Below are 17997 nucleotides of genomic sequence, written 5' to 3' on the forward strand. Positions count from 1 at the left end.
CCATCCATCCATCCATCCATCCATCCATCCATCCTTCCTTCCATCCATCCATCCATCCATCCATCCATCCATCCATCCATCCATCCATCCATCCATCCATCCATCCATCCTTCCATCCATCCATCCATCCATCCTTCCTTCCATCCATCCATCCATCCATCCATCCATCCATCCATCCATCCATCCATCCATCCATCCATCCATCCATCCATCCATCCATCCATCCATCCATCCATCCATCCATCTATCCATCCAATTATCTTTACCCACTTCTTCCTTTTCGAGTAGCAGGGGTCAGTGGTGCCCATATCCAATAATCACTGTGCGAGAGGTGGGGGGGCACTCTGGACAGGTGTCCAGTCCATCACTGGGACACATAGAAACAAACGAGACAACCATTCACTCTCACTCACACCTAGGAACAATTTAGAGTTACCAATCAGACTAACATGCATGTTTGTTTTGTGGGAGGAAACCAGAGTACCCGGCGAAAATCCACACATGCACAGAAAGAACATGCCAACTCCACCCAGAAAGGTCCCCGTCCAGGATTTGAACCGTTAACTAGCTCGCTGAGAGGCAGCAGCTCAACTGCGCCACATCTTGACAACATTCACAATGTATTTGAACAGGACACTATTGAAACAGACGTAATGATTGCCTATGTCTTATACAATACAGGATAAAAATCTACTAATATCTTATGAGATCAAGTTATTCAGATTATTTTTTTAAATAGATGCAAAAATGTCCTCTGCTTCAGCAAATGTTCTTAGCGACACATTAAGATAATTTTCCACCTTTTGGAAACAAGTTAGAAGCAAATCTGTTGCAGTGATTATTCTATGAACCTCCATTTTAAAAGTGTCCAAATCAGATTATCTTAGACAGGCTGTGTTAAAATAAATACACTGCGTTAAATCTTAATCACTTCATCGCTTGGTCTTTTTTTTTTTTTTAACAAGGGGCAGCCAAGTTAAAGACAGAACCAAATGCCAGATGTTTCTTCCATCATTTAAAAAAAAAGATTGCTCACTCCTGCGTTCATGTTGATGTGCGAGAACTCACTGCTTTAAAGTTGTGGAAGAGACCCATGCTGGCTGGGTGATGTGATTTCAGTGGGAACTGGAGGAAGGTTTTCATGTCCAGGTGTGGTGACATGACAGGTGGATTCCTGAAGAAGGCAGGGACCGGCCCGGGTCGGTTTACACTTCCTGTTGTTGTAAAGATAGAGAAAGAAAGAGTCAAGATGGAAATAGAAAACTATAATAAAAAGATGAAAAGTAAAGCAGATCAAAAACCATTATCAGTAACAATAAATAACAACAAAAGTATTTATGACCATTAAAATATGGAGGTTTTACTTTAGCATTCCCTGGGCTAAACATAAACTGTGCCTCAGTTTCTGATCAAATTTAATCTAAATGCTGACGTTCTTCAACGAGACAGTTCTGGTTGTTTGATTTGATGTTACTGCTTTTTTTAGTGTCACACAAAGATATAGATTTAGACTCAAATCAGAAAAAAAGTACAACTTGTGCAAGCTTTTGTTTAGCTGGTTTCAAACAAAACATCAGTGATTAAAATGCAAACTGCATTTTCAGAAATATAGAACAAACACATCAACATGGGAAAAAAGTTGTTCTCAAAATTACAATAGACGCAACAGTAATTGTAAAGTTGCACTTAAAGTTTTAAAATTATAATAGAAACAGATTGCTCAGTTCAGTTAAGGTTCAGTTAAAAAGAACCACATTTCAATTAATGATTTAGAATGACTATAAATCAGCACCTTATCAAATTCTATCATATGAGCCCAAATATTTATGTATTTCTTGAGTAAGGATATAGTTTACGATTTTTAAAATTTTGATTGTTTTGAAATAATAAGAGTTACAGTGTTTTATTCTTGAGCCACAACAACAAAAAGCAACAAAAAGATGGCTCAATTTTGCTGTTTCAACTAAAATAAACAAGTAGCATTTTGTAAGTCCCACTGTCTTGATTAAATGGGACGCTAATACAATAAAATGTTACAACTCAGATCTTTTTTTTTTTTTTTTTTCAGATTTTGATTCTTGTTGATTCACAAAGTTCTTATCTTTCTGCTGTATATTCAAATTCAAAATTTTCTATTATATTTATCGGTAATTTATTGCTTAAAAGAGCATCACAACAATGCACAAGGGAGAAGTTGGGACTTTAACCCCCACAGTCCCAGTGAGCAGACTCTGGTTCCAAAAACACAACAAGAAAAAACGGGGGTACTTGATTTATAAAATACCGGTATGCAGCATATGGGTTGTATTACGTGTGCATGTGTTAACTGCAAAGTTAAAAACGATATGAACCCTATTAAAGTTGACTTCACATCATTGTTACAGCCTAAATACACGAGACAGAACGTCTGAGTAGAAAAAAGTTAGTTTTAGATTAAAGTTGTTTTAACTAGAGGCCTTCAGTCAGAGCCGGTTTGTGCTAAGCTAAGCTAACAGCTTCTAGTTTTTTTAAGCAAATTCAAAGATTTATTTCCCCACAGTTACTTTAAACATCATGCAAACTTCATGCAGGGCATGGTCCAACTCACACTGGTTGAATTATGTTTTTATTCTCCGCTGTTTGTTTAAAACTTAAATAATGATCTTCTGCATGGTTTGCCAGTGTAGCACCCCCTCCCCACCCGCAGCTCTCCTCTCGGAGCTCTTCCTGCTCACTTTATTTCCAGTAGTAGCTCAGCGGCAGTGAATGCCTGCTCTTGAGGAGTCTTTTGTGATGGGCAGGGGGGCTAAGCTCCTTAAGCTTCGCAGCTGGGCCGCTGCAGATATCAGTCTTTTCTCAATTTCGCCTTCTGTCTCTCTCTTTCTCTGCGTTTCTCCCAGCGTGCGCAGTTTTCTGTTTCCATTTCATGGTCCCTTACACTGTGTCTCTCCATAGCCCTCATCTACACCCTCAGTCCTGCACCCGTTCTTCTGTTTAGTTCATCCTCGTCATCATCGTCGTCGTCTTTCTCTGCGGCTCTCCTCTTTTCACATCTGCTTCCTGCGTTGATTTCTCTTTCCGGAATGAAATCAGCAGATAATTTCTCCAGTCTTTTCTCCAGAGGTTTTGAAGTCAACATTCTTTAGCGCTGCCACTTTTTGTGATGACAGTTTTGTTACATTTGAGAAGAAAAGCAGGTATTTTGATGACAATAGAGAAGGCTCCTTTCACTGGCAGCAACAGTGAAGTAAAGAACGTGCTGTCAGCATCAGAAATAGATGGAGGGGAAACTCTCATCCTGGCAGCCCTGGGAGGCCAAAGCAGATGAAGCTCAGTAGTGATGGCATTTGTGTTTGGGTAGCCCACACTGCATTTCAGAAGGCATTCAGAGGTTAGGAGAAGAAAAACTGCATTAGTTGAAATGCCCGTGAGGCATGCAGCACCCCGAGTTTCTGTTTAAAGCAGCGCAACAAGATTAGTCCGAGTTAAAAACCATGCACAGATGAAAAACCTTTGTTCACAGCATTATGCAAGAGGAAATAAGTTCAGTAAATCATCTTGAAATATCAGAAACTGTTTTGGCTGCTAACTCCTACACGGGTATACACAGTGGTGTAGTCTACAATTTTGTAGTGGGTATACTGTGTTTAGAAACCAATGTATACCGGTTAGTACAATGTAATCGTCAATTTATTTTGACTTTTAAGCATACTGAACATTTCCAAATTTCTTTGACGCTTATATTTGAATACATGTACAAGAAACTGTGTACAACAGTTGGCTTTGTATTAAAATCATGTTATAGAATTTATAAAACAGTATCAAAGCAAAACATGTTCAAGTATTAAGTACAAAATAATACAATAATTCGCTGGATAAGCAAATGTAATAACCAAGCAAACAGATAGATTGTTACAGAAGTGTTTAACTGCCGTTTAATGTATCAATGACACGTGCTTAATGATATGCCATGTATCATTGGGCACTTTTAAGTGGGTATACTGAAATTCTTAATCTCTTCTAGTGGGTATACTCCATGTACACATGTATTGCGTAGACTACATCACTGAGTATACAGCAAGCAAACTTACACAGTAGAACTGGCAATTATTTTTTGCAAGATGTCTTTCCTGACACAACCTGGGTTCAAACCCACAGCCTCAGCACCACAGGATCATGGCATGAACCACTGATCTACCGTGTGGCCTTTTGAAATATAAATTTGAATATTTTATTAATCGGTTTCAGAAGCAAAGGACAAGAACTTCAGCGTTTTGTGTGTTCATTGCTGATTGGCTAAAAGACCAAATGTTTGTATCTCCACAGCTTGATATCAGAGCAACTATAAATTCAGAAAAATGTCAACCTTGATTATTTTGTTTCTTTGTGACTACAAAAGGTATATAAACTAAAACGCAATATTTATACAGCTTTGTGCAGACATTTTGACAGACATTACATTTCTTCATATTTTGCAACCAGGAAGCCAGACTGTTTGTAATACAAATGTATTTTAAAGGGGTTTTGATGAATATTTATTCAGATTTTCTCTTTTCTTTGGATTTTTACTGCTTTTTTTCCCCACTCATTTTCAGTTCACTTTATCATTGCTTTGATTTATTTCATTAATTTTTTTAAGCAGCCTTACTCGGATGTATCAATCCGGCATAAAAAAGCTGCTAAACTAAAGGAACGAAACAATTTGGACTCAACACTTAACAGACAACTTAGCAAAATAACCACATTTAAATCAGCTGTTTAATCAGTTTTTACAAACAGCTTGTCATCAAGACACAATTTTCTCACATTTTTACAACTGAATCTATAAAAAACACTAGAGATAATGCAATTTGACACATAGAATAGTATTTTGTCTCTAAAAATGTGATCGCCAGAGTGCTATCAGCTGACAGTTTATGATCAACTGTATCTCACAGGTCCTGCATCAAGTCCTGCCTGCATATATATATATATTTTTTAAGATTTTCAAATTCTGCCCCCACACATAAACCATTCTCATTTACCATTTTCTTGAACAATGGAAAGTTGTGCCTTCATTGGTGTAGCTTAAGGTGGAAGGAAGAGGAGAGGTCTGTTTAACTTGTGCATTACTTTTCACCAGTAGTGTTAGGGCTGACTCTTGAAACAAAGGAGCAGTTAAAATAAACTGAATTCATCAGGTTTATTTAATTGGAGAGAGTCAGATCAGTTCCCACCAGAGGTAAATGAACCTGAATTTAAATCTTTAGCCGGCACAAAATAAACCAAGGTCTCAGATCCAGTCATCTCATCTTAGACACATCTGGAAACAATCCCACTGAAGAGGGGTTGAGATATGTAGAGGTACGGTAGCCGACTTGGGACCAGAAAGTCACAGGTCATGCCCACATGTCGTGTCTTTGAGCAAGTCACCTAATCCCCAATTGTTCCCCGGGCACCTACATAGCTGCCCACTGCTCCACCTGGGCGTATTTCATGTGTGATGGGTTAAATGCAGAGAACTAATTTTGTCATTGTGTGGGAACATACAATGATGACAACACAGATCACTTACTGCATACTTATACTTAAGAAGAATGAACGACCTTCAAAATTTACAAGGGGGAGGATGAATTTTGGGACAACAATCTGAGGACACCAGTCAGACGGGAAAAAGAGGAAGAAATGGCGGAAGTTGTCAGAGCCCTTGATGAAGAAAACAACGCTTACTTCGAACTTGAAGCCTCACAGATCAGCGCACCCCTCCCATAATCCATAAAAAAACAAAGACCAGCCTTCACTGAGGACACTTGAAGCCTAAATAAAGGACTCGTGGTTCAGGATGATGATGAATAGACTGTCATTTCTGTTGTATAATCACATCCTCTGGTGTCCAAGAGATACACCTGATACAGAAAACGTACCAATAAGTGGTGACAGCAGCTAGCTGAGGTAGAGCACCCCTCTCCTAAACTACCCTTATCTGCTCCAAAGAGTGGGTTAGAGGTCATAGTATAAAATGCAGGATTCTGAACATCTCACACATGCAGATACTGCTTTGAACAACACCTCTTCAAAGCCCTGCTCAAAAGTATCAAAGCAAGCAAAGAAGCTGGAAATCATAATGTCATCAGCAAACACTGAATGGCTGACGCTACCAGATCATATGAAGTGATGGATTTTGAGTTGTTCCACTTTGAGACATTCAGTAGGAGAATTATGCCTCTGTGTTTTTTCTGAGAATGCATAATTATAGGAGATTGGAGCTTTTGGGGACTTTTTGCTTTTGGACTTGGATGACAGATTACCACTCTTGTGGTCTTCCTATTGTCCTTGAGATGTTTTGGCTTGGGGGCGACAGGAGGGCTATAATACCTGCATTTATCCTGCTCAAAATTATTTTTTTACTCTTTTATTTTTAGATTTGGCTGGCTCTTGTTTGGGTACCATTGATCTTTTGACTATTTTTATTTTTAGATTTTACACATTGTATGAACTATTTTAAGTTCACAACATTTTTTTTTTTTACATTTTCCGTTAATAAAGACTTACCTGGGTGCACAAAATATTTCAGCTTCTGGGTGATTCCTGAGCTTTGATGAGTTTTGGGTTTTTTTTCTGCTGGGTTCTATAAGTGGTACCATAAAACCACGAACTGAGTTAAACTTAAGGTTTTGGTTTGTCAACTGAAGGTTGTCAGCAGCAGCAACCAAAGTCTAAAGATAAACATTTTTCAAGACTAATTAAAAGTATCTATAAAGTCATTTTTGGAAATAAGGTATTTAAAAATTTGGATGGTTTAAAAATTGTTCACAAACCTGTATATGTTGCAAATACAGCAAAGTGAGGTTTTGACAAATAAAAAGTTTATATTTACAGTATTTACTCTATTAGAGGCTATAAAAGATTAAGGTTTTAAAAACTTTGTTGTTTCAAATTCAATTGGTACAAAATGTTTTATTTAATTTTTGGTTTCAGAAATAATAATTGACACAAAATGTTGGTTTTTTTTTTTTCATTAACCAGAGTAAAGATGACAAGATATCACAAGATGGTTCATTTCCTCAGTAAAACTGTGACTTGGAAACAGAAACAATCATAGCACATTGATTAAACTGTGCTTTTGCATTATTAACATTTGAAATTTTATTTTAGTCATGCAAATAGTGTAGTTTAGCCCATTTTCATGAACATTAGATGTAACAATATGAGACACAAAAGACCCTTTCAGTGCTTACCTTCATATTGTGAACATGTCGCCTCACAGAATTTTATTGTCTTCGCTCTGGTGAAGTCAGGCACCAACGTATAGATTTAAGCAAGAAAATGTGACAGTGATACATTATTCTGTGGTGTGTGGCAGGTTTATCACCTGCTTTAACGTGATACTGGGCAGTTCAATACAATCTAACACCCCCAGCTTGAGTGCAGCTCTTCATAATGATTCATTACTTTTCTATTTTATGTTATACATCTATGTATTTTGCATAAATCAAATGTAGTAACTTATATGTACAAAGTCAGGATTGTGCTTTCTCCAAAATAATTCCGACTTAACAACAATAGACATTTCTCATTGTGTGGTCAACTTATTTATAGAGCTGTAACTATTTTTGTCAGCTGAATTCCTAATATTTTAAGTTGTATATGGTGATATGTAGATAGTGTTGCCTATACTTGTCACATTATTCAAAATGATAAATAAAACACATGTAAAAAGAGTTTTTAACACATTTCAACCTGTGTTAATTTGAGCCAACAGAGGGCCAGGGATGTCTCAGCTGTGCGGATTAATGTTGGTATCATCACTGTTTCCCCTTTGCTTAATGAAGCCTATTCCTGCCATGCTTCGAGTAAAGCTGTAACTCTTTTTACGCTACATTACGATTGAAAGGTCACAGCACATCTCTGTAATAAATCTCTATTTAAGATGCAGACACGCACACACGGGAGTGGCTTATTTAAAATTGCCCCACTCATTCTTTTACAGTCTTTTTTGTTGACTCCTGCGCCATCCCATAGCTGCTCAATGAGAGCCTGGCAGTATTATCCCCCTGACCTACCCTCCTTCTGAGTGATTTACAATGACATCAGATAAGAGAACGCAGCGACTCCTCGGCAGCAAACACGCCGGGAGGGAGAGCATTGATTGGACACATTCTGAGGAGCGTTAAAGTGTTAAAGAGCTGCCAAACTCAATAAATCTAGGTCCCTGATATATACAGCTCCTTCTCTCCACTGAAATGAATGTCATCCCACCGACTCTTTTTTTCTTCTTTTCTTCTAATGCAAATGTTTTGGTGATAAAAAAAAAAGATCAATGCCTTTGTAATAGCTTATTGAGTTTGTGTGTGGATTGTGATGAAGGGGCACTGGTCAGAAATAAAAAGACGTTGGGAAACAAAAGAGACAACCAGAAGATTCGTACCCCAACCACATCATGCTCACACAGACAAGCATTAACCAGTGTGATGTGACTAAGGTCTTCTAAATTGGCAATTCATTAAGCCAATTTATCTCTAATGATCATAGAGGTAATGCCAAAGCCAGCAATGTCCTATAGGACCCTCTCTGCATTCCCTGCACAGCTCCGTGATGGCACCAGGTGGGAAAAGAATGGAGGACATCGCTACATACCATCTACCAAAATGAAATCTGATGCTAGTCAGAAACGCAGCAGGATTTACCCACACACACACAACAAAAATTGAGCCGCTACCTTTGGTTTCAGGCCTGTCAGCTGAACAGGACCATCACATCTGCATCTAAACGGCCTGCTGTGCAAAGACAACTCTGAAATGAGAGTCGACGGTGGATTAGCCTCCCCTCACTGTCACTGCAGCAGAGAGATGCTACTCTGTGATGACGCTGAGTCTGTCTGTTAACAAGAAAAGCACAACACTGCAGTTTGGTTTGTCATTTCCAGTGAGCTTGTGCAAGAAGCAACGTAGAAAAAGAGCTGATTGCACATTTAGTGGCAGATGGTATCATTAGTACGTTTTTGATTTATGGCTTCTGCTCCTAGTTCTGCAGCAGCAACGCCGCCTTTTGACAGAGCCGACACCTCAACCCCTCATTTGTGAAATCAAACCACTAAATGATTTGTTGAATCAATTGTTTTCTATGACGTGTAAAGGTTTGTTTGAGAGACTAACCTCTCGCGGTGCTAACTTGTGGAGGGAAAATGGCTCTGTTTTAATGTTGCATGCAGCTACTGCGAAGGGCTGAGCATGAAATCCAATTTGCTGCAGCTCAGCTTACCCTCAAGTAAAAGGCAGTTATTCCAGCCTATGTGGGGGGACGACACACAGACACTTCAGGCACACAAACCTTTGGAGTCTGAATGAAGGGCACTCTAAAAGGAGTAACTTATGGACTCAGTGGTGATTTATGGTGTGTTGGTTTGTGTGAGATCTGGACAGTAAAGAAAGGGCACAGTGAAGAGGAGACGAGCGCCAGTGAAGGAGAACACGTTTGATTTCACTCTGCACTTTGTTTTAATGATAGATGCTTTGCACTCCAGTGGCCAGGCTTAAATGCCGCCTCCTAGAGAACTCTCAGAAGTCTATTTTCACTGGAAAAGTGCACGTTTGTGTGTGCATGTTGTGCTCTGGAGACGAGCAAGTCCTTCTGCAGCTCGACTTTGCAATTTCATGCAGATTTTGTAACGAAAGAACCGTTTTGTTTTGCCCTGTAGAGTTTTAGGCTCTGCGATCATTGGAATTCTAATCATCACATGATACAATTGGAGGTTTTTTTTTTTTTATTTTTTTTTTACCATTTTATATTAAAAACATTTGCCTTTTACCAGTTTATGATTTAGAAACAAAATGAGGTTGAACGGAAAAAAGATAATCATGAAGCGAGAGATAAGAAGCAGACCTGGGTGAGACATAATGGTGATGGTTTGACTGGATAGGATCAACTGAGCGAGGAAAAGAGGTCTGGATGAGGAGGGGGTGAGATGAGGTGGAAAGAGAAGGAGAAGGGGGAGGGGGGAGCTGCATTCTTTGAGGTGAGTCCAAGGTGACCGGAGGAGGTAAAGAACACTGTTAACCTGCAGGTTAATGTGCAGAACAAACACCATCTGTTGTGAAGGCAGTTACTCTCCCTGCAGCTGGACCGCTCCACGGCTAATGTCTGCTCAAAAACATCATGTCATATCATCACAACAAAGAAGGCAGTCGAGTCAACAGGGCTGCCAAACCTTTGCTTGTACAATGCCGTACATCTATGAATAATTTTGCATATTTCTGCTTGTCGCTCTCCTCGTGGCCATTTTTATTCCAAGTCCAGTTTTTAGCTCCAAGTTTGGATCTGAATCTTCATGTTCCTCAAGGATGGTTTCAAATGATACAGGTTTATTTTATTAACTATAGTTTATCCTGGACAAACAGTTTGTTAAAAAAAAGGCTTTGCTTTCTTTTACATTTGTGCTTAAAGGTGAGCTATAAAAATTCAAGGTATAACATTTTTCAGTGGTAAATTTCTAAATTTTGCAAATTGTGCTCCCAGGAAGATTATGAGTGATAAACAGGATAATAAAATATAATAAAATTTAACATTTGTCATTCAAGGCATACCTGACCAGGACATATTTTAAAACATCCATTCATGGTAAATGGACTGTACTTATATAGCACCTTTTAATCTTATCAAGATACTCAAAGTGCTTTACAACACAATCTGTGCCCTCATTTACTCATTCATACAGCACTCTACTAGATCCAGATAATAATCAGAGCTTTATCACATTCATACGATGGGACACACATCGGAGGCAATGAAGGGTTCAGTGTGGTGCCCAGGGACACTTCAGCATGTGACTGCTGGTGGAATTGAAACCCTAACTCTTGCATTGGAGAACGACTACTCTCACCCCTCAGCCACAGCTGACTGTCCATCCATCTCTCCCTCCCTCAGCATCTGTTTATTCAAAACCAAGTTGAGGGAGCAACAGCTTAGATCCTTAACCCTTTCTTTTGACAGCAACCTCATTCAGCTCATCTGGAGGGACACAGAGACATTCTCAGGTCAGCTGAGATATAGTTTCTCCAGTGAGTTCTGGCTCTGCTCCAGGGTCTCATGCCAATGGGACATGTCTGAAACACCTCCTTTGGAAAGCATCCAGAAAGCATCCTAACCAGATGTCCAAACCACCTCAACTGGCTCATTTCAGCTTCCACCAAAGAGAAGAATGTGAATTTGTTATCTATTTTTTTCAGTCCGATATCAAAGCTCATGGACTTAGGTGAGATTTGAAACATAAAGCAAAACACATGGTAAAACATCATGTTCACACCTTACTTTGTCCTATCACTGTTTGTGAACAGCCATCCATCCATCTATGGATGGATCCATAGTACCATGTGATGTTACATCCATTATCTTTACCTGCTTCTTCCTTTTCAGGTCATGGGGGTCACTGGTGCCCATATCCAGCAGGTCACTGTGAGAGAGGTGGGGGACACCCTGGACAGGTTGCAAGTCCATCACAGGGCCACAAAGAGACAAACGTGACAAACAACTATTCTCTCTCTCTCTCACTCATTCTAGGGACATTTTAGAGTTACCAATCAGCCTAACTTGCATGTTTTTGGTTTGTGGGAGGAAACTGGAGTACCGGGAGAAAACCCACACATGCACGGAGAGAACATGCAAACTCCACCCAGAAAGGCCCTCGGCTGGAATTCAATCCAACAACCTTCTTGCTGAGAGACAACAACTCTACCAGCTGAGCCACTGTGCTGCTTACCAAGTAACTTGACTCTTAAAAATCACCCTTTCCACGTTTGACATTTTTTTCAAGTTATGAGGATGCAGAAGCTAGCTGCAGGTCTTTGTTTAAGAAAGAAGCTTGGATTCGTCCTGCTGTCTTATGTTTCTTCTCAGGCTCCAGCGCTGTAGTGAAGAGTTAGATCATCCTGCTAACTCTCCTGCTCTCATTAAACTGCTGACATGTTTCACAGTTTAAGGCAAACAGAGGGCTCTACATCACAAAGACACTCAGGGCAAAGAGAAAGCCATCAGGAGATCCACTTTGTCAACATAACTAGCAGCCACACATTATTATTTCTTTTGTAAAACCATTTACACACCTGCTGGGAGGCAGAACAGCAGACAACTGCAGAAACAAACCTATAGAAAGCTGGGAGTGTAAATTACAAAGGGCATACAAAAAAAAAAAGAACGTGCAAAAGAGCACAAAGCAATGGCATGGGATGCTGTAAGAACACACAAGGGTAATAAATACTTTACTTCATAGAAGTGAGTGCAGTAAGCTTCATATATAGCTCCTTTTCCACATAAAAGCCGAAATTACAGGCTGTATTCTTGTCACTGACTGGAATCCAAAGGTATTGAGGTCATAAAGCAACAAGCAGGGGTTACACAGAGAAACGAGTCAGGCAGCAGTTCAGCTGTGGTCTGCATAACTTGAAAATATTAAGCTACTAACTACAAGGACGTGTAATTCTCAAATCTCGTCCCTTGCTGCTACTTTTGGCATTCTTCCCACAAACTAATGATGGACAGGAGTGCTTTTTGCAGTAAGTTTTTCTTTTTTACTTTTGATTTTTACTATAACTATCTCAAAACTAAATGTTGGATACTTCACTTTCTTCCATGACTAGATCTAAGGTTTCTTGTTGGGATGCATCATGGAATAAAAGATAAAAATAACCATAAGTGTGATGGTTTTCAGCTATGTTACCTGATTGTTTCCCCTTTTAGCTACTTAGAAGAGTACATATAATTGTATTAACTAGACCTCCATCTTTTCACATCTTTATCATAAGAAGTGATGAGACTGAAGTTCCACCTGACAGCCACCACCAACACCCTTTTATTTCGTCAGTTTTTACAGGTGCGCAAACACGGCTCTTGTAGGTCAGCTCCACTTGACATGTTGTCAGAGTCAGCGAGCAGAAAATGGTGTTGACAAGTGTTTTTGCAGTGACAACGCAAGGTTTCTCAGAAGCTCGCACAGTGACAGCAGGCTGCACCAAACAAAATGAGCAACTGCACTGTGCTTAAAGTCATTTTTGGTGTCCAGTTAGCCACGTGCCTGACAGGCTGGACTGCAAATCATGTCTTTGCTGGAAATAACAAATTATGATCCGACTGAATAAATTAAATTCAGTTTAAATAATCCTGAATATGAGACTATAAGTGTAATCTGATTCCCTTCCATCAAATGCGAAAGTTTCTTAACCATAAATGTGTCCTAGGTCCTTCCACTAACAAATAACTCATAACTTGCAACATTCCTTGAAGATATACATATTGCCCACTGTTTTGCATGCTAAAGCTTTAAACAATATAATCTGTTAGCATACTCAGAGTATGTGATGGGGATTACTCTCAGCAACGACAGCAACATAGCTCAGCTCAAAATCTGCATAATTAAATAAATTAAAGCCCATGTTGAGTTTGTTAATCTCAGTTAGCTGTGACGGCCATTTTGAATTGGGCTGACTTTAAAAGTTAATCATTTGTAATGGCAAACGATTACTGTACTTCCTGAGAGTTGCATTAGCGTCTGTCTGATAGTTCATGAGATATTTTGCTAACACGAATACAAGCAATTACATGATCACCTGCCTTTCATGGTGGGTGATATTTTTTTTTTAAATATAAGAGTAAAGTGGAAACAAGACAATAAAAATGTAAAGGTCATGGATGTTTTCACTTACTGATGTTAAATTAATATAGAACCATGTGTGTGACGTCAAGAGAGTCTTTTTGTCTACTCAGAGAGGAGCCTGATAATTGATAATTGATAGCTGATAACTTCTGATGCCTTCTAAAACTGTGAGCTGTGAAGCAGAGGTCGTCTTGATCTTGCCTCTGCGTCTGATAATGGGTGTTCAAGCTTTTTCTAACTCTGTCTGTGGGCAGACTTTGGACCAGAGCTTCATATGACATTGATGTAAGCCTGTTTTCAATGCAAGAAGTACACCTGGGTTGAAATTATCTTCTTGCATTCATTGTGGCTTATTCAATTAATGAGATGATGATAGGATAATTAAATTATCCAACAAAAATAGACTCTAAATGGGTGAAAAGTTTGCAAATGTTAGCCAGATATAACAGAAGTATATGGTGAGGATTATTTCTTGACACTTGAACTAATCTGTTCACGTGAAGTAAAAAAATAAAATCACGTTGTTTCACAAGAAAAACATCACAACACACATGCCATGTTTCCTGTGTGACGTCACAGCGGCTCTGTTCATCTTGTTTTTACAGATTGTAAAGACATATCTTGTGATTTAACCTTCTCTTATCTGACTTCAAACAGCTTGTTTCACAGTTTCAGCTTTCCGAGATGGCTGAACTTTGTGAAACGCACAGAGTGACGGGTCTGTTTCTCCATTTTAAATGTCAATACTTCTCACCCTTCATTGAATTGCTCAAATGTAAAGGTCATCTTGTTTATCAGGGACAACATGTATCTGTGATTCTTTCATAGGGCTATTTTATATGGGAAAATTTGGCTTGAAACTACATGTGTGTCTGCGTTTGTGCAGCCAGATAGCCACATTCGTCTGTCTGTGTGTCTGTGCGACATCGGTTGATGCAAGCGATGAACTTTTAGATAGTGCTGAGTGCGGTCTTTGCATCAGACTAGAGGAAGCCTTGGCTCACTTTTGAATAAATAAAAACCCCTGGGTCTGAAATATTCATCACAAAAATTACACAAGAGTTACTAAACCTACACTGCTCTACATCGAGGGGAGCCAGCTTTAGCACATTTCTCTCAGTCTCAGATGTTCACTGTGTTCTTTCAGTAGTCAATGGAGGATGTGCATGAAGTAACAAAATATTCAAAAAACTGGGCTAGATGAAGAAGAAAGTGGAGGCTTTCACTCCTCGTTTGTCTTTGTCATCAATGCCATTGTCCTATTTCGGTCCCTGGATCTACCTCTCTATCTAAAGCGAAGCTAATGCAGTTTACAAAAATCTCATCAGCTCATGCTGTTCTGTTTATGTGTCTGTATGTTTGGAGGGGTGGGGGGTTATAATGCATGTAGAGTTAAATCCTCCGCAGTGGGAAAAGGATTACCACAAGCTCTCGCTTAGATCACAGGGAGGCCCGAGCAGAGGTTAGAGCAGCAAATATTTAGTCGATGTACGTGGAACAAGGTCACTGCAGTTAATCAAATCCACTGTAACGCTGCTTGCCGGCAATCATATTAATAAACAGAAAGGACGTTGAAAAGAACAAGGTGACTCATTGTAAAACCTACGGCATGTGATGACATCACAGTGCAAAAATGAGAAAATGTTAACCTTGTAATAAAAATAGATGCAAGACATGAAGCGGCTACTGTAACACTCTGCAGAACATTAAACATCATCATTGTTAAACCAGAGACATAAAATGCTTAAGCAGACCCGCACCTAATTTGCATTTGAATGCAAATTAATTGTTATTACCTTACATAGTTGTTTTTATTAAGCTTTCATCAGTAAAAGAAGGTCCTCTGTAAGGCTTCTGTCTTTTAATTGTGGTTGTATTTTGTACAATAAAACCAGTCGTGTTCTTATGTTACTGCCGCTGCCTGCACTGAGCTGATCCAGTCTGTTGAAGTCACGAACACTGACTGCAGGAAGGTAAAACAACTGATAAAAACTGGCTAATAAAGCTATAAACCCAGAACAAAATAATCAAATGAACGGATGAGAAAACAGAAAATGCTCACGCTTGTAAAAAAAAAAAAAAGGCTAATTAATGAAGCAGATGATTTGCAGTCTTCAATTCAATTCAATTCAGTTTATTTATATAGCATCAAGTCACAACAGAAGTCATCTCAGGGCACTGAACAGAAACATTCATGTAAAAATGCCAATTAGTAAGGAATGAAGGAAACCAGCAGATTGCGTTGAGTCTTCGTTTCGTCGCAGTCGCCCATCCTGAGCTAGCTCAAAGGCAACAGTGCTTCCTTTCAGACGTTAACCCATCTAGATTTTAAGTTGTGGATTGTTAAAGAAAACATACAAAAAGCTGTGCCTTTGTTAAGGGTTTCACAATATTAGAGAAAATGTGTGATCGTGATATTTTTGAATTTGCAACAACAATATTGGTTGGAAAAAACAGCATGTTCTGGTATCATGATGCTCACAACACTTTCTGTGCACTTGGACGTCATCAAGAGCAACGAGAGTCCATCTGACTGACCAACAACATTACTGGAATGCAACTTGGTATTTATTGTAGCTCTACAGTCTTTTGCAATATTGCTATTAGATATTGATATTGCGATCACAAAAAAATGTCAATACATTGTGCTGCCTAGTGTTGTGCCCCACTGGAGGCGAAAAATACTTCTCTCTCAGTTCATTTATGCTTGAAAACAGAAATGTGCTGAGCTTTGGGGGTATTACTGTGGATAACAAAGATGGCCATCTTCTTCTTTGTCTATTACTTTGATTTCCATATTTCCTTTTGACATTTCAGGCTGACCATACATGTCAAGTTCTGCTCCCATCATCCAGATTTTCCAGACTTCAAGCTTCCGTCATATTTGCTGAAGAAAGCATATTGTCTGAGATAAAATATGACAACCAGATTCTTTGTGGACAAACTGAGTGACTACCTTGACAAGAGTGTGAAACTGTGAAAAGCGAATCAATTAGATCAATACGAGTAAAGTGCAGAAACAACAACTTCTCATTCTCTTACCCAGGATCATCCTGTATCTTTCCACTTCTGTTTCTGGCTTGACTCCTCTACTCTTCGATCAGCTACTGGGGTGACTCAAATCTTGCGATCACATTTCTGGTTCTCAACGTGGAAAAAAGAGAATGAGCATCAAAACTTTCACTTGGTTCCCCTACTGTTAATCTCCTGGTCCACACACAAAAAAAAGCTTCCTCAGCCTGCGATCTCGACACACGGATCGACCAGCTGTTGCCAGAGGAGAAACCCAGCAGCCAAGGTTGCAACAAAAATATGCACTTAATCGACTGCGATGAAGCCTGTAATTTATTCACTGTGATGTATCCACTCCAGCAGGAGGAACACCGGAGTGATGAAGCTTCACAGGAGGAACCTCTGCACTACAGCACGCCTCTCTCTGTCTTCCTCTCATATTTTGGGGTTGGTATAACCTAAAGGCACCTTGCATTCCAAGCTGCGATTGGCCAGAGGTGCAGCCAATGAGCCCAGTCGGAGAGGAGCATTTTTTTGTGGTGTTTGAATCAGGACGCAGAGCGATAATGCTGCTGTCGATTCTGCTCTCCCTCTCCCTCTGTCACCCTTTTCCATGCTGTTTACTATAGGCCATTTTTCTCCTCTCGTGCCTCTTGCCTCACTTTGTGCTCAGCCTCCTTCATCTCATCAACAACTTCTGAAATATAGGTGCATCGATGCCTGCTCTGAAAACATCCTCCTCTCTCACAGCACGACCCTGGGTGCTTTCTCTTCCTTTTGTCTCTGTGTTGGTTTTCGGACGGTGGTATACGCTTGAAAAACGCTGACCGAGTTCACAAGGGTGCTATATTCAGAAAGCTGGGTGAGGAAACCAAAATGAGGTGGAAGTCAGACTGACAGCTCGAGAGACTGGATGAAACATGATGGGGAGGGGTGGGGAGATTGAGGTTAATGTAAACTGACTCTTGCATGAAAGTGTTGGGTGTGGAAGATGTGGTGAAACAGCAGGTTGAAGGGGGAACGCTGACAGCTGTTTGACAGGCAAAAGTAGAACTGTTAAAAGAGTTCAGAGGCTTACTGCATGCACGACATTTACTAAAACCAATGTACTGAACGTAGAATGCAAACACTGAGAATTTAAAGACTATATAATACATCAAAACCTCACGATAGCTGGATTTAGCTAGACAAAAGAAAATATATATAGCAAAGTAAATATAATGTTCTATGCGTCTCTCTGTGTTTGTGTGTGTGTGTGTGTGGGGGGGGGGGGGGAATGCACGTGTGTGTGTATATGTGTGTGCAAACCCAGGAGGGTTTATGTATTTGTGTGATAAGGTTTCCTCATTAGTAGAGTCGGCCTGAATAATGCAGGCAGGTGT

At 39.6% G+C, this 17997-nt stretch overlaps 1 protein-coding gene across 1 annotated transcript in view; it reads right to left on the reverse strand.

Moving 5' to 3' along the window:
- The window catches only part of LOC119412840 (zinc finger protein 385A), a 34451-nt gene extending 17416 nt beyond the window's left edge, over positions 1-17035 (reverse strand). The window contains exons 1-2 of the mRNA XM_037679877.1: positions 16646-17035; positions 1069-1214 (exon numbers count right to left, since the gene is read on the reverse strand). Of these exons, the coding sequence (XP_037535805.1) occupies positions 1069-1214; positions 16646-16655 (156 nt within the window). The 5' untranslated portion in view covers positions 16656-17035. The remainder of the gene's footprint in view (positions 1-1068; positions 1215-16645) is intronic.
- Between the last annotated feature and the right edge of the window lie 962 nt (positions 17036-17997).

This window comes from Nematolebias whitei, chromosome 7 (genome assembly GCF_014905685.2).
Source record: "Nematolebias whitei isolate Nwh7 chromosome 7, NemWhi1, whole genome shotgun sequence".
Taxonomy (NCBI): Eukaryota; Metazoa; Chordata; class Actinopteri; order Cyprinodontiformes; family Rivulidae; genus Nematolebias; species Nematolebias whitei.